Genomic DNA, 17,367 nt, shown 5'->3' on the forward strand with positions numbered 1-17,367 from the left:
TTGGTATTTGTACTCGGAATAATAATCAGTCTCTATTATATAATATTATATACTATAATAATCACCTCATATATAAAAATTATAATTACTATTACACCCAGTTCCAATCTCAACATAGATAATCAAAAATTGTTTCCACCAGCGTGGGTCAACCAACGCTTTGACAGCGTCCGTCAAAGCGTTGCCGAGGAAAGCGAAGGCGTGAACGTGTGTGAACTAAGTTCACTGAACTTGCGAAATAAGTTTCGGTTTCGGCAAAAGTTTCGGCCGATTCTGGCCGAAACCGAAACTGCGGCCGAAACTTAATTTTTGGCCGAAACTCAGCCGAAACCGAAACCGAAACCGAACCTTCGGTCGGACACTACTTTATACCCAACGCCGCTAAAGAAGTTTTCACTTCAAAAAATCTTTTATATTAATACGTATTTTGCCAGGCTATAAAGTGCTATTAATAATAATACATAAAAACATTTATTTCTTAAAACCTCAAAGGTATAGGTGTACATTCTATTCATACTACATTAATTTAAACCAAGATTTAAACAGAATTCTTCATACTTTCGTCTTTCGAATTATTAACATTAATTAGAACATCAGTTTAAAGTTACCTAACAACTAACAAAATATTCTGTTAAAAGTAATTTAAATTTTACAATAGGTACAGTACTTCAGAAGTCGGGTAAAAGCCGAAAATTAACTTCAAGTCATATTTGCTTCTTATTATAAAACGTTTTCTCTGAAAGCAAAAAGCCTATGCCTAAATTAAAACGGGTGAAATTCATTTGTAATATCAATATGCTCAAATGTGGATTTAGGCTTTGCCCTGGGCCATTATTCTAAGAAACTTTATATGTATAACCGAGTAGCCCCGGGCAGGTTTATATAAGATTCTTAACATAGAGTTTTACATGTACTTGAATAGCGGAAATTTTACGATAGTTACAAGCCTAAACTACTTAGGTATATTTTTTCCAGTACGGATATTTATATCATATCTATGATAAGGTCGATAAAACTTATAACTATATCATTCTAAATTGATTCTAAATTAATAATCCCATTTTAACTAAGTAGGAATATTTATCAAGAGATTGTCCGAAAATAACAGAGGAATTTAAATTGAGGAAATCGCTATTTTAAAATTATTGTTTTTCAAATATGTAGCGACTTTCCTCAATATAAATTCCTATTTTCATAAATGATTACAATATAACTTACGAAAACATTACATAATTATTATTTCTAATATTTTTACAACTGTCTCCATAAACGAGTATATTGTTATAAAATCTGTTCTTTTCGATCCACCCAGTGTATAATTATGTTAAAAACATGTTAAACATACCTATTGTGTGTGATAAAACAATATTAATAATTAAAAAAACCTTTTATCCAGGCGTTAGTCACGCGGACGACGTGCTTCTAATATTTAACTTCGAATCAACACCGGCTTCCTCCAATGTACCCGACAGCAAGATAAGAGAAGCTCTACTTGATATGGTTTACAGTTTTGCTAGTACTGGGTAAGTTCATTTTTTATTTTCCGTAATATGTAAGTACAATAACTAGAATAATTTTTTTTTAAATGATAATTGTATGGCTTTCACTTTATTTTTCCCCTTTCCATGTAATAATTAAGGTAATCAATATATAAATATGAAACCCGTCGAGTTTTTATAATGATGTGGTGGTTTGGTGTCATAAACCTAAACAATACATGTAAATGCTGAATTTTTGAAGAGGAAAAATACTCTTTTAATTAATTTGATGAGCTTTACTATAAGCTTATTTTTCTACAAAATGACGTCACTCTAGTCATTTGTTGCGGGTATTTTTAAGAAATAGGTACATAACCACATATGTATCTGTAAACTTATGTATTTTAAATTATAGATACAGTGTTGGGAACAAGATGAATAATAGAAAAGTAATTTTAAATTAGAATAATTAATATTGATTAGCCTTGAACTCAGAGATGTTATCTACCGGGAGCTACGTCATTCCTACAGCGAAAGCATCAAAATAGCATTTTTGTATAATATTTACTGAACGTCTATTTTAGTCATATTTTAGTTTAAAAATATTGAAATAAAATAGCAATACCGCTCATACTGCCAATACCTACGCAATGAATACCGATAGAATACAATACGTAAACAATTGTAAGCGAAAACCAAATATTATGCATACATGAATAAATTTAAATTAGTGGAAAAATCTATTCAATGTTCCGTCACCAATGACGATTTTGTCTACCTAAAAAGGTTCCTAACATAATTTTTCTCTCTGAAACATAAAGATCTTTTAACAACAAACACATTACCAGATATTTTAAGCTATTGCATAGCTTCTATCGCGGGCCTTGAGCGCGGGGACCGAATCGAGAAATTCCGTAACGAAAAAACCTCATGCTCCCCACTCCGACGGACACGGAGGTGTGGCTTGAAGGCATAGCATGCAATAGCTTTACCGCGGCAGTCCCCAAATGCCACACGTCTTTTTTTTTAATTCATATGTTTTATCTATAACTTTGTCCATAAACATACGTAATTTTATGTATTTTTACAGGAAACCCAGTCTATCCAACAGTCCGCAATGGCTAGCTATCAAACCAAATTCACCGGAATTGAACTACTTACAAATTAACGGACCAGATAAAATCGAGATGAAAGCCTGTCCTGACTTCGGCCACAGATCATTTTGGGACAGCCTTGGGTTTATTGAAAATGAAAATTATAATCCTAAAATAAAGGATGAGTTATAATTCTTGTAATATTTCTTGTGTGAAATATCATGTATAGAGTTATATGCCTACTGTTTATAATTAAATGTTATTAAAAATTGTTTACTTTATTTACTGCCCATTAAAATTACATATACTTATTATCTCTTATTATTTCTTTAACCTCAGTATCTATAATGTTGATATACAATAATAATTTTATTTATGGACTTATTTATTGTTGAAATTAAAACAGCAAATTTATAAAAAATATTTATTTTCACATTACAACACCACAATAAACAAAGTTGTAATAAGTTAACCTAACCCATTTAATCCTTTTACTTTTGTTATAGGTTAAAATGCAAAAATACATCTATATAATATAAATTATTAAAGAGAGTTATTAAATTTTAGAGAACAACAAATGCTCTTATGACAAAATTTTGTTTCTATACATTAGATGATTCCAATAATATGATGAAAAGAACATGATCAGCTGGCACACTGCTAAAAATCAAACATATAGCTTACATAAGAACTAAATAAACCAAAGCACAATATTCATAATAAAATATAGTAAGAATCAAAAACTTGTGTATAGAAACAACCAAGTAAAAGCAACTCAAATATTTAAACAATTCTCAACAGTACACACTTATCTAATAAAAATGCCCCAAAACAACTAAATCAGACTTTTTCAGCTAATACTAAGCAAACAGAAACAGAAGACATCTTTAAATAATTATAGGAAAACATTTTTTTTCAAAAGGCATTTGTTCAAGGCTAGAATGAATCACAGAGCTGATTCATTTTTACAAATAATTATAATCTTTCTCGATTTATTTATATGACTGATATGATAACATTAATAAAGCATTGATGATTGATGCAATAACAATAATTTACAGATTAGACATAGTTGCCGTTTAGTACAATTGCCATTCTAAAGATTAATTGATTTCGCTCAACAAGAGAGATGTAGAGAAATTTAAAAGCTGGACTTAACATACATGATATTAAATGCTTATTCATCTTTCTTATCACCACCCGCCACTGTGATCTTCTTTTGCAATTTGCTGTACTCTTCTGACAACCTGTCGTACTCCTTGTTTAAGCTTTCAGCCTGAGATTTGACAGCTTCCTTGTCCTTCTTTTCCCTGGACAGTTCTTTTTCCAAATTCAAAATCTTGGTCTCAAGTTCTTCCAGATCCTTCTTGCTCTTTTCATCACCGGAGCCTTGTTGCGCAAGGAGGCTCTTGGCGGCCGCCGAAGCGCTTTGCGCTTGCCTGAAGTTAGCCTCAGCTTGCGCGTATAAAGTAGCCAATTCAGAGATCATTTGCACTAGACGACGAATTACAACAAGAAGGAACAATGCAAATCCAGAAATGTAGAAGTTTCTTTGCGCACGGAAAAGCCGCATGTTACCTTGCATTTCCGCGTCGAGGTGCTGATGGTCGGTCGTTTCCATGTTTGAGTATTTTTGCATCTCACGGATAGCATCTAGGAGACATAGGATCAAAACTCCGATCAATACCAAGAAGTATATGGATGCCTGGCCACTTACATACGCTAAAAACTTCGATTTGAAGAACTTTTGCCATCTTGAAGGACTCGCTATTGGCAAAGTCAAAAGAAGTACGATCGCTATTTCAGCGTACAGAAAAGTAGCGATTATCGTCCACTGCAAACTCATCTTGCGTCTGTATGGGTTCTACTTACGATATAATTGAATTCACACTAGTTTTATACTAAAGAGACCACGAAATCGTATGCAATCTAAAATATCAATGACTCATTTCTCTCAAAGTGCAAAGTCAATTTTGTTTGACATGACGTGTACCTGAAATCTGAATGATAAAAAAAACATGTCAAACAACCAGACTTTTAAAACCATAGATTATCTCAATGAGATTATCATAATTATTATTTAAAATCTTTCTACTGATCTAGTTAATAAAAGAGATGAATAGAATACGATTAATATTGAAATATGTGTTGAAATAACAAATAACATCGTGATCGATAGGCTTTATGAAATGTTATTCGTAGGAAGGGTTGTGTTTGAGATTGCTGGATTATCCGAAATATATATTGCACGCCTCATAAGCGAAGCGTTGAGGTGGGTACTACTGTCACTTCGCGCAAAACATCTGATTTTTCAAACTTAAAATGTCTTTATGTATCATACATTGCACTTGTAAGATAATACATACACACACATATTAAGAAAAAACACTATTTTTAACGTTCATGATATTTTTGATGTCATTTTTGTTATTTAAACTAGTTAAAAAACAGTTTAAAAAAGTTCTGTCTTGGACGTCCGTGTGTCTGTATGTGCGGATCCTTTTTCTTGTTAACACGATAGCGACCGAAATACTTTACTAATCGAGTCTTTTTTTTTCTCTTACGCTTGAGTATGCTCAGGAATAGAACCCTTTCATTTTTCAGGGTCTGATTCGATGTGGTTTAATTGTTATTAAATAAACAAAAATAATAATTAATAAATATTTATAAAAAAAAAAATTATGAGGCGTGCACTTTTGGATTTTCCAAATTATTTTTTTTAAATGCTAAAGTTTGTTAAAGGTTTGTGACGATCGTGACGATGGATGGATGGATGTATATAATATATTACAGTTTGTTACTCTTTCACACAAATACTTCTGAACCACATTCTGAACCGATTACAAAAAATTAAAAGTTTCATATTGCGGAAATTATTAGTCACGCAATCACACGCAATACACAATATGATAAAATTCTTTCAACCTAATTTAAAAAAAAATGTTGTGTGGTTTTATGAAACCACGGTAAAAGTGAAACGGCACAACATTATCGTATTTGTACGATAATTATCGTACGGTTCGATCGTCACGTGACATGCGCTACACAGACCAAAAAGTTTAAGACGATGTAATAAAAGTTTCACTTTAAAAAGGAAAGTTTTTAAAATGCTTTTCTTTAATATTAAATACTGACACAAGGACGTCTAAATATAACCCACTTAGCATTAGCAATAATTAAATAATAAATAATAATAATAGGCCGCGTTTCCATCTGCAAGAAAACTTCTGCGAGAAATGTCTGACAGTCTGTCATACAGCAACTTGCAGGTCTACTTGCAGGTGGAAACGTGGAATTAGACTTGCAAGCTACTGTCAGACAGACTGTCGGACACACAGCATTTTTCTTGCAGATGGACAGGCGGCCTACCATAAATAATTATTTTAATGAAGAGAGCAGAGAGCTTTCAATGTCAATGTCTTTATTGACGGCTTGAAAATTCTGACGACACTGACGTCATCTTTGTTATAAAATTATAAATGAATGAGTACATAAAACAAATTAAAAATTGTTAAATCAATACACAAAAACGACTTTCTCTAAAAAACGATAAAAGTAGGTAACAATGGCTGATCCAAAATACGAAAATCTTCCGGGAATTGTGAGTATAATGAACGAATATCGAGAAATTATTGATTTTTATAACCTACATTACGTTGGGCAAATATTTTCAGGCCTACGATCAACCTGATGTTTATGAAACTGGTGACTTGCCGGAAGCTGACCAGCCTGAGCCATACGAAGACGAAGAAAACGAATGCATCGAACAACTGCACCTTTCTGTTAAAGATTCTTTCAACAAGTTCAGAGGAAAATTTCTGACTGGGAATGTTGATTTCTCTGATCGATTGAGTAGAAAATCAAGAATTGGTTATAGGTAAGTTTTTAAATCATTGAAAATAGGTAGTCTATGCAACATATTATTATCCTAACATGTTTTATTTTTATAATTTTTATGTTTCCAATTTATTTTTAATATGATTATAATACATGCAGTTATGCATGAATATTTATGTAGTCAAATACTTCATTATTATGTGATTATACCCTAGTAGCATATTGTAAATAAGTTCTACTTAAAAAATTTTACATAATGCTTTAGCAATTAGTGATTTGTAGCAATATAAATATCAAAATGTCATAGATCTGGTGAATGGGAGTTAGCTGCGGAGGGCGAACCAGAGACTCCTCTAGAGAGGTACAACCGCTTGAGATGTGAGTTCTCAGAGCTGCTCGAGCAAGTGACGGAACAACAGAATAGGGCTACTGAGAGTGAGAAAGTAAGCATATTGCATTTTTATATTTGCATGATTTAATTGAATTACATATAACAGACAAATGTTTGTGATGTGATTTTATTACTTCGCTTTCTTTTTTAATTGATGAAATAATAATAAAGCTATCCATATTATGTTAATAACATTATTATAAATATTCACTTTTTTGATCAGCAGGTATAAGTAGTTTGTTATTTAACTGTTTCTGAGTTTCACTCCTAGATATAAAAAAGAAGTTCTGAAAAAATAGGTATAAAACCAAAGTAAATCAATGGCAAAAATTGATTAGCCCTATACACATTAGCATTATTAAATTTTATGTTAATTTTTAGGAAGAGCACTCTAAATTAGCTGCACAAATAATTACCACAAAGAAACTCTTGGAGGAACTTAAATTGGAAGAGGGAGACCAAGTTGATCCTAAGGCTGAGAAATTAAAGTTAGTATCTATACTTATATACTAATATTATAAACAGGAAAAGTTTGTATGGTTTTCACGCATAAACCTCTCAACCGATTTTTATTTGGCACATACAATATTTAGACCCTGAGAAAGAAGATAGGCTACCTTTTATTGCGAAATATGCACCACGGGCGAAGCGGGGGCGGACCGCTAGTGGTATTATTAAAGCAAATATGTAGCAGTTCAATTATAGGTTTTACATATTTCATATTAGTATATACTTATTGTATTGGTTATGTTTGTTATAATGCTAGGCGTCCATTAGAGACGGATCGGGGCGGGTCGCATCGCAACGGGCCGTCTCTAATGGACGCGCTGTTTGCTCCTGCGTCCACCTGTACGGGGCGCGGCGGACCGCCTAGGCGGATTTTATCTAACAGACGCTCGCCGCTCACATCCGCCTGCCTGCGTCCACTAGACGGGTCGGGGCGGGCCGGGCCGCAGCGCACCGCCGGCAGAAATCCGCCTGCGAAGCGATATCCGCCAATGCGTATTTTTGCGTTGCGATGCGGCCCGGCCCGATCCGCCTAGTGGACGCCTAGCATAACAGTAATATCTTTAATGTAGGCAAAGTGTATTAGTGGACATAATGCATAGAAAAACAAAGATTAAACATTTTTTTGGCTGAAGTTCAATATTCCTATATAGATTTTATGATTAGAATGACTCGGACAATAATTACAATTTAACATGTAATAAGGTACAAAGTTTTGAATATTCCTTCCGTATCAAGCCTATATGAATTTAATTATTTTTACAGGGAGTATTTATCAGTGAATGGTAAGAAAAAGCATGGTGAGCTGGTGACAGCGCATCTTAAGTTGAAGCCTGAGGTCAACTTGGCTCAAACAGCGAGAATCGCTCAGTTGGAACACAGGTCAATTTATATTTTTAATCTATACTTCACTACATAGTATAAAACAAAGTCGCTTTCTCTGTCCCTATGTCCCTATGTATGTTTAAAATCTTTAAAACTACGCAATGGATTTTGATGCGGTTTTTTTTAATAGATAGAGTGACTCAAGAAGAAGCTTTTAGTATATAATTTATTATGTTTTAGACAAAGGGGGCGAAGCCGCGGGCGAAAAGCTAGTTATATCATAAAGCTGAAGAGTTTGGTTTATCGGGCTAATCTCAGGAACTACTGGTCCAATTTGCTAAATTATTTTGGTGTTAGATATAGCCCATTTATCGAGGAAGGCTATAGGCTATATATCATCATGCTAAGACCAACTGGAGCGGAACAATGTGGATGAAACCGCGGGGCAAAGCTAGTAATTAAGATTTATGTTATGAAATTATTGTTTCGAGTGACAATAAATTATTATTATTTTATAAAATTTACATTATTTACGCCCTTTGCATCAAATGTCCTGTCTGTGTGTGTGAAATTTGTATTTGTTTTGTATGCAATAAAGATTATAAATAAATAAATTATTTGTTGATAATTCCAGGTTACATAAATTGGAACAAGCAGCAGGTGTGAGAGATGAAGAAGCATTCAGAAGATTGCAGACAGCCACTGGAGAGGTATCTATTAGATATAAAATTATTATTTTAGTATGCTTTTCATAAATATTGTGCCATATATTTTAACCTATAAACATTAGTTTTTTTTGTATTAAAAAATTCCTTTATTGACTTTCCGTTGCAAAAGTTGCACATTTTCTTTTCAATATAAATTGTTCCATTTTAAAACTATTTTGACATTCCAATTGTTTTTTTTTTATAGCATATGCACTATGCAGTTATTACCAGGCCCAGTTATTACAATGTTATTTTTTATCTATGCTCCTCCAGAATTTCTTTTTTTTTCACCATGCGGCCAGGTATAGCCATAGCCAACCTCACAATTTTTATTTATCCATGGCTTGCAAGAAAAAAAAAGCAACATTCCATTTTCAACTTTGTACAGGCGTCGCTCTGCGGTGCGGCCGCGGCGCTCGCGAGCCAAGCGGCGTTGTTACGGCCGGCTGAGGTAGCGGCCGCTGAGACACGGGTCGCCGCGTTGTTGAATAGTGTCGATGCGTTGAAGGCTGCTCGACCTGCTGAGCTCGAGGCTAAGGTTAGTTTTATTTATTGACTAGCTCCTATTGATCTTAGCGTTATGATATATTTGTTAATAAATAAAAATCGTTTATCGTCAACAAAACATAAAACATAACATAAAATGTTAGTAATATTCAAACAAAATTTGAAGAAATTTGAACGAATTTTTAAATACATGCTTTATGCATACTTTTTGAGTTTATCCCGGACATACATATTTTATAGAGACAAGCAGACAAAAATTCTAAAAACTATATCTTTGCCTTGGATATCGATTGTAGATCACGCACGATTTTATGATATTATGTAAAGATTACATAGTAAAATAATTTGGAAAATCCAAAAGTGCACGCCTCATAATTTTTTTTTAATAAATATTTATTAATTATTATTTTTGTTTATTTAATAACAATTAAACCACATCGAATCAGACCCTGAAAAATGAAAGGGTTCTATTCCTGAGCATACTCAAGCGTAAGAGAAAAAAAAAGACTCGATTAGTAAAGTATTTCGGTCGCTATCGTGTTAACAAGAAAAAGGATCCGCACATACAGACACACGGACGTCCAAGACAGAACTTTTTTAAACTGTTTTTTAACTAGTTTAAATAACAAAAATGACATCAAAAATATCATGAACGTTAAAAATAGTGTTTTTTCTTAATATGTGTGTGTATGTATTATCTTACAAGTGCAATGTATGATACATAAAGACATTTTAAGTTTGAAAAATCAGATGTTTTGCGCGAAGTGACAGTAGTACCCACCTCAACGCTTCGCTTATGAGGCGTGCAATACAAACGACAACTACAAGGAGGAGGGAGATAAGAAGGATAGCTTAGAATATGTTTGTTTGAGGTTCTGTTGGCCGGGAAATAATAAATAATTAACTATAATTTTATTTAAAAGTATAAAATATAGTTATTTTTCTGAGCATGTCGTTGTAGTGGCGCCATAATATTTGTCTTGATGGTTTTTAATGTATGTTTCAGGTGACTGAATTGCACAATCTGTTGAAACAAATTGATGGCATTTCTCATTCGGAAATACTCGAACGGATGGAGGCGCTTGAAGCTCTTCACAATCAAGGTAAATTTCATGTTTTTGTATTTTTAATTATTTTTCAATAAAAAAAAATTAATGTTTGTATATTCATCCAATTACAATTGTTTTGAAAACACCTTTGGTTTTTCGTATTTTGGATCAATTAAAACCCGCATAACAACTCTACAATTTCTAAATTAAGAAGAAAGAACAAAAATTTATACAGCATTCTCTGTTTAGTAAGATAGACGTACAGCAGTCGCTTACATCACTAAATAGTATAAAACAAAGTCGCTTTCTCTGTCCCTATGACCCTATATTGTATGCTTAAATCTTTAAAACTATGCAACGGATTTTGATGCGGTTTTTTTTAATAGAACGAGTTATTCAAGAGAAAGGTTTTAGTAATAATAATAATATACGGGCATTTCTCCGCAAATCGACGTCAAGCGCCTATTTTGCGTGAAGGTTTTAGTATATAATTTATTAAGTTTTAGACAAAGCGGGTGAAGCCGCGGGCGGTAAGCTAGTTATCTAAATAAATAATTATTTTCATTAATCAAACATTCCTATTACAGCCAGCAACTTCGGCAAGTCGCTCACGGAACTAGAAACATTACAAAGCACAATCGCTAATGGCGTTCAAAATAACAAACAATTACTTCAAGGCGTGCAAGAAGTGTTCGCTCACAACATCGACAGCTTACAGAAAGAAATTAAAAAGTTAGACGAAAGAATCGGGAAACTCAGCATCGCGTGATAGAACAGATTAAAAATATCATAAAAATATCTAACCCAAGCTTGGTTTATTTATTATCTGTATCTCGGTTGTCAATGTCACTTTGAAATGGCGGCTTAATTGTATTACCAATAAATAAAAATTAATATAACCCTTGTCGCCTAAAGTTATTTAAAATGGACCATGATTTAAAGGGCAATGATTATTATGAATGACTTATTTGCATTTTATGTACTGTGGCTGCTATTATACTTGCTAGCAGAAATGATTTTATTGATTTTAATTATAACTTTAATACTATGATTTGAATGCTCAACACTGATTATAGTTGTGAAAACGCTTTTATTATTATAGTCAAATCATTAATTTGAACATAGCTAAACTAATATCTCTATTTATCAATTAGAAAATTCTACTAGTAGATGTTAAATTTCACGCAGAAATACTGTTATTAAAAATTTTGAGTAATATAAATCATTCCAATGCAAATGTAAGAACCATTACTTTTATCTGCTTGTGTTAATCTCTATATTTATGCAATATTTAATGCTAAATGTTTCCATACGATAGAACATTTTTTATTGTATAAAATCACTAGGTATAAGTTTAGACTGCTTATCGGTTAAAATAATTTATTTAATACAAAGAAATTATTATACCTATCCAGTCGTTTTATTTTTCATCCCTACCTATAGTCTTAGACTGCAATAAAATTTAGAATAAAACCATTTCTATAGAGTACACAGTTCTAAACACTACACTCTGACTATACTACATAACTCGAAATTCAGTATCGCAAAGCAATCATTTAACTTTCGTAAAGTATCCTTTTTTGCATCGTAACCAGATCCTAAAAAGTAAAATTATAGTATCGACGAGAACCCTAAGCGGGCATCCGCTTGAATTACTCCTAAAACTCGTCGATGCGTATATTTTTGTTAGGCCCTTCTTTCACGAAGCTATGCAAATTCGGCGAGACTGACCACTGAGACGCAAACCATGATGGCATTTGACGCGATTCTCGTGCGAATCGCGATCATTGCGTCCGAAAGAGCGTAGCAACGCGCGAGCATTTGGAGATGAATTCAGTCCACTTCGATAGCTAGGCTACTAGTCTTATTCTGTGACTTAGGTCAGACTTTGCGCGTTAAACTGAACGCAACAATGAGTCCGTACCATATCGTATCGTAATCTCAAGGGTCTGGCGAATTTTTTGAGTTTTGAATTATAGCGATGTTTTGAACGTAACATTATTGGAGCCTCACCAGCGTGCGATTTCGAATTTTCGAGATTTTCGAATGCGAAACGTTTTGCAACGAATTCGCTTCTTCCGGACAAGAGCGTTCAGGCGTTGTGCGATCGAAATCGAATCGATTTAGTTTTGAAAATAGTCATGTAGGATGTAGGTCAACTAATTCAAAAGTTCTAACAGACACTGTTTTGGTTAGATATTCATGGCTTTAAAAGGCTGTCTTCCTGAAAATATTGCTCCTTACAATATACATGCTCGTAGCTATTGGTAGCAGTTTTCTAAAGAATATAGCGTACATTAAAGATCATAGAAATCTTAATAACAAGTGTCTTGTTATTTAGATTTCTATGTTCAAGATTGTTCAATAGTTTATATCTATCATATACTAGGGGGTGCCCGTTTTTTAATAAATCTTTGATAGATGATGTGATGATAAAAAATTTGTGACAGGTGTTTTGACCGGCTTCAAAAGGTTTCTCAATTCAATCATAACTTCAGATTTATTTTTTCGTGTACTACTGTAGTTACTCAGAGCAATAACTAATTGCTCTGAGGTGTATAATTCTTTGCTTATGAATAGATACTAATGATTGATTTTTTGGTAGATTCAAGTAAAATTCCCATAACAAAATAATCAAAGTATGTAACTAATGTGGAGATATTCACAAATATTTTAAACTAGATTGTCACTACTACATAATAATTATGACCAATGTCACTGATATGATTAAAAATAAAATTTCTGAAATGCTAAATTTATGACTGGTAACCATTTTGTCTGTATTGCTATCAATTGTTAACATCGAAATTCTATTAAGAAATATACACAATATAAAGCGCCTGAAATCTCGCTTCTTCAACAATAAAACAACAAATATTGCTTTTGATATTTTTATTTAAAGTACACCTTAGAACCTAAGCTTTTGGAAGAACCACTTGTTCTTTCCACTCTTGTATCTCTCTTCAAAACGCACTCTGGTGTTGAAGCGCAGCTTCTTGCGTTTTGCGGGGTCCTTTAAGTCCTTGGCGCTGAACTTTTCAAAGCTGAAGTCTACTGAGTACCTTGTGGGCATCAGGTGATTGTAGTTTACAACCTGAAATAGAATAACATACATTTTATTAACTAGATCTGAATTTATCTTAACTGGTATACTGTATAATGTTTATGGGACATGAAGTTGATTTCCTTATATTGAATCAACCTCAAAAAAATAAACAGGAACACAATTTTATGTATTTTTTGTATTTGATACCTCAGAACTTTTAACTTTTTTTACTAGATGAACCAATTTTGATTATTCTTTTATAATTTTAAAGCTAATGCCTAATCTTATATAATCAGTACAACCTCTTCACTTTATACAATAAGTTCATACATCGAACCATAGGTCCTTTGATGAATTACCCAATGGAAACTAACAAAAACAAGAATGGTATTTAACATAGCCAGGAATACTAATCTCCTGCTTGAAGAAAAGCAAACGGTACAGTGAAACAGATGTAAAATGCCAATATGAATTCAGGAGTAAAATAAATTGATGAAATTTTCTTACTATTGGCATATTACTGAATAACATAACATATTAATTAATAATATAGGTAATTTGGGCATGTATTATAAACAAAATATTAAAGTCATATATCCTTTGCTTTAGCAAATCAATTTGTTTAACTATGCTTTTAAACAGTCAGTCAGTCAGTCAGTCAGTCAGTTAAGACAGTCATGAACATATTTTATTTAACCAAGTATGCACTTAGTTAATAATTATTGCTTCATGGAATCTAGTGTTAATAGTTTATAACAATAATACTTAGTCTAAATAAGAAAATATAAATTGATACTATGGCACTTATCTGAACTTTTTTTATTAAATTATGTTGTCAATACATGAAAATGCAAACTTAAAAGTTTATCAATTATAAACTACTGTTAAGCCTACATTAATTCCACAATATAATATTATACATTAATATTCTATTTTCTATAAGATCTATAATACTAAAATATGTTATTTGTTTCTAGATTGACACATGTTGGTGTTAAACAAAATGCTCAGAAATGTAATATTTCGTAAAATTCATAATATTATGGATGCTATTTAATTTTGTAGTGTACGATTTTGATTCTATTAGAGATGTATTTATTTTATTTCATAAAAATACAAAAATTTAAAATATTGACAATATAAACATAACCTTAAAATCTTAATTTATATGTATAAAAAGTTCTCATTTACCTTAACGAAAGGCTTGACTTTGGAGCGTTTGTGGATTTTGTTTTTTCCCATCCTCTTGTGCACTTTCCTGGGGTACCTGTCGATACCGGCAACAAAGGCATGACCGTAGGGTTTCTCTGACGTGCCCTCGTCGTAGTTCTTCACGACGATGGCTTTACGGCCCGCGTACCGGCCACTGAGGACCAGCACTACCTTCCCAGGTTTCATAATCTTACCCATCTTGGATGGATCTGTGAAAAAACATAACCTCAATATAACACTTGTTTTACCATAAAAACAATATTGAAACACTTGTTTTTCCACTATTACTGCACTGGGACTTTTCCAATAAAGGCATTTCATTTACAAATTCATAATTATTGCCAATATTTGGTTACTGACACAAACACCCCTAAACACTTCCAAATTTACAAGTTTTTAACATTAATTGCGGGGTCGTGCCGTAAAATATATTCACCGTACCAAAACTTTAATTATTACTTAAAAGTAGGATAAAATCGCATAAACTTTATTGACTTATATTATATAGATTTTCTTGGATTTATTTTCATCAATTTCCGAAACTCACATTCTCTTTACCCGTCAACAAGAAAAGACCATAGATTTAAAAGACATACTAGACCAACGACATTGACATTGACATACAAATATGTTGCAATTAAAAAAAAATATATAATAAAACCAAAACCATAACCAACAATGAGGATTAAAATATCGTTCGAACTGAGACTTGAATATTTTAATTTTTAAGGGATCCCCCTCAGTTTGTACGAAGCATAATATTTTCTATATTTTTACATAACGTCCACAGTACCTATCGCTGGTAGACTAATAATTATTTATGCATTTGTTCAGAACTTTTTTTTAAATAATTACTCTTCAATTGAATAATCATATAATAATTTGAATAAAATTATGTTTAAAAAAGTCAAGTCTAAAAGTCATAATATGTAACTCATGAATTGCTGCATGAGCGCTGAATAATGATTTTATGGGTCGGAACGTGGTCGGAACCAAATTAAGATACCAAAGGGCAAGGTACCGTAATAATTCACTGTCAAATGTCAACGTCAATATCATTCTGGGATTTGACATTTAAAGGCTCGCTTCAGACTTCAGCTTCAATTTTCAAAATTCAAATCGCCAATGCTCATGGTTCATTGATTTAAAAATTGTTTACATCAACGTTTACATTGGATAATGTGATGTTACCTGCATATGTTTACTGTTTATCTATAGAAAAGTTGCGTGACTTTCAGCTAGTGCGTCAAGTCTAGGAAGGTGTTCCTTCTCTTTACTGCTGAAAATCTGTGTTGCTTGAAATAAACGTTAAGCGCTTCACGGATTTGTTTATTATTAATAATGCCTAAGCTCTGTGCTTTAGGCTGTCGACCCTCTAGTATTTCTTGATTAACATTTACCATGTGTTCAATTTTAATGAACTGATCATGCCTTTTTCCTCTCATAGTTCATCTTCTTGTAGTGCATCCAACAAGGTATTGTTGAATTTATTGTTTTAATAAATACAAACTAAAATTAATAAACCACCATGCAAATAGGAGATATACCTATTTCAACAAATTTTTCCTATATGTACCTATAAAATATACACAGACATACAATAATTGGGTTGAACAAAAACAAACGCAAACAGATCTTGATTAATTGAGTTTAATATCAATAAAATAAGAAAATTATTTACACAAATTTTATCAAAATACAAAAATAAAACACTGTCACGTACACATAGGTAATAACGATTTATGAGGAGGTACTATAATACACATTAGTCTTATCTGTGTGGTACAGAGCAATAACCAATCGTTCATTCAAACACACTTTGAGCTATTAAATAACGTGGTACTAAACCTAATCTGTAACTTAAATGGACAACTTACTATACAAAACATTTATAATTAAATCAACATTTAAAGATTTACAACATGCCCTTCGTTTGGGATCCAGACGCGTCGCTGACAATCTCTGTATGTTACATAGCACGATTTGCAACTGTATAGTCAATAGTCATCCTTATTACTGCATTCCGTTGTTACTTGTTAGTCAAACAAATATAAACATAACGATTTTGATGAAAATTTATATGTATAAATTGCCAGGTTACTGTTTAAAGTGCAATAATGTAAAATATTATACCTAAGTGACATATTTTTCGTTCATTTTATACACCGTCCGTGCTACACAACCAACATTTAATTTCTTGGTAACTCGACGGTCTGTCCCACAAGACTAGCTTGAATCAGTTTTAAGCGTCATTTACATGACATTCCGTAAATTTCGCTAACACATAACAAATGCGTAGATTTAAGTACGCCGAAGTCTACACCGATACTACTTTAATCACAAGGCGAGGCCAAAACACTGCGGAAGACAAAAATGTACAATTAAAACGTGATAATAATATTAACAATCTTTGGAATTAATTAATCAAAGTTAAGAGTTGTTACAATCGCGTGTAGAGGAATTAACTCAAGAGGTGTACAGCGTGGCAACTTTTGTGTTACATTACCCCGGTGATTCGCGTGGCATAGACAAAAGAATAAACGGAATGTGGGCATAGAGAAATAATTACAAGACATAGCTCAGTGTCATTATGTTACATCATACAACCATTAAAAAAATCGAACCGGCGATTTTGGTTTAAAAACTTAATTGCAATGTACTTTAATTCAAACAAACTCGCTATGGAATGGCAACACTAGAACCGACGCTAACTG

At 32.6% G+C, this 17,367-nt stretch overlaps 4 protein-coding genes across 5 annotated transcripts in view; 2 read left to right on the forward strand and 2 right to left on the reverse strand.

The window, feature by feature from the left end:
- Positions 1-2,844, forward strand: part of LOC149483605 (venom carboxylesterase-6-like) — a 33,667-nt gene extending 30,823 nt beyond the window's left edge. The window contains exons 9-10 of the mRNA XM_089702765.1: positions 1,397-1,523; positions 2,569-2,844. Of these exons, the coding sequence (XP_089558891.1) occupies positions 1,397-1,523; positions 2,569-2,764 (323 nt within the window). The 3' untranslated portion in view covers positions 2,765-2,844. The remainder of the gene's footprint in view (positions 1-1,396; positions 1,524-2,568) is intronic.
- Positions 2,845-2,982: 138 nt separating this feature from the next.
- On the reverse strand, positions 2,983-4,578 carry LOC149483606 (B-cell receptor-associated protein 31). Its single transcript, XM_089702779.1, has one exon. The coding sequence runs from the start codon at positions 4,416-4,418 to the stop codon at positions 3,750-3,752; it is 669 nt and encodes a 222-aa protein (XP_089558905.1). The 5' UTR covers positions 4,419-4,578; the 3' UTR covers positions 2,983-3,749.
- A 1,416-nt stretch (positions 4,579-5,994) lies between these two features.
- On the forward strand, positions 5,995-11,805 carry DCTN2-p50 (dynactin subunit 2). The gene is made up of 9 exons (XM_089702735.1): positions 5,995-6,173; positions 6,247-6,449; positions 6,717-6,852; positions 7,182-7,288; positions 8,073-8,189; positions 8,767-8,842; positions 9,228-9,377; positions 10,353-10,449; positions 10,983-11,805. The coding sequence occupies exons 1-9, from the start codon at positions 6,138-6,140 to the stop codon at positions 11,162-11,164; spliced, it is 1,104 nt and encodes a 367-aa protein (XP_089558861.1). The 5' UTR covers positions 5,995-6,137; the 3' UTR covers positions 11,165-11,805.
- A 1,467-nt stretch (positions 11,806-13,272) lies between these two features.
- RpL27 (ribosomal protein L27) lies at positions 13,273-15,300 on the reverse strand. Of its 2 annotated transcripts, none has more exons than XM_089702736.1 (3): positions 15,201-15,300; positions 14,633-14,862; positions 13,273-13,489 (listed from the first exon to the last, which is right to left on the reverse strand). In XM_089702736.1, the coding sequence occupies exons 2-3, from the start codon at positions 14,849-14,851 to the stop codon at positions 13,304-13,306; spliced, it is 405 nt and encodes a 134-aa protein (XP_089558862.1). In that variant the 5' UTR covers positions 14,852-14,862; positions 15,201-15,300; the 3' UTR covers positions 13,273-13,303. The 2 variants fall into 2 exon arrangements, with proteins under 2 accessions (XP_089558862.1, XP_089558863.1); XM_089702737.1 differs by having other exon boundaries at positions 15,095-15,217.
- Between the last annotated feature and the right edge of the window lie 2,067 nt (positions 15,301-17,367).

Source organism: Colias philodice, chromosome 13 (assembly GCF_061535455.1).
Source record: "Colias philodice isolate Cphi_HAF_F1 chromosome 13, ilColPhil1 Martin Lab GWU primary, whole genome shotgun sequence".
NCBI classification, from domain to species: Eukaryota; Metazoa; Arthropoda; class Insecta; order Lepidoptera; family Pieridae; genus Colias; species Colias philodice.

What these genes read in the sequence shown, in the direction of transcription:
- LOC149483606 (XM_089702779.1), bottom strand. Translation starts at nt 4,418, where the DNA reads ATGAGTTTGCAGTGGACGATAATCGCTACTTTTCTGTACGCTGAAATA.
- DCTN2-p50 (XM_089702735.1), top strand. Translation starts at nt 6,138, where the DNA reads ATGGCTGATCCAAAATACGAAAATCTTCCGGGAATT. An exon ending in GGGCTACTGAGAGTGAGAAA is followed by an intron (nt 6,853 to 7,181) that starts GTAAGCATATTG and finishes GTTAATTTTTAG; the next exon opens with GAAGAGCACTCTAAATTAGC. An exon ending in TGAAGCTCTTCACAATCAAG is followed by an intron (nt 10,450 to 10,982) that starts GTAAATTTCATG and finishes TTCCTATTACAG; the next exon opens with CCAGCAACTTCGGCAAGTCG.
- RpL27 (XM_089702736.1), bottom strand. Translation starts at nt 14,851, where the DNA reads ATGGGTAAGATTATGAAACCTGGGAAGGTAGTGCTGGTCCTCAGTGGC. An exon ending in AAGTCAAGCCTTTCGTTAAG is followed by an intron (nt 13,490 to 14,632) that starts GTAAATGAGAAC and finishes ATTCTATTTCAG; the next exon opens with GTTGTAAACTACAATCACCT.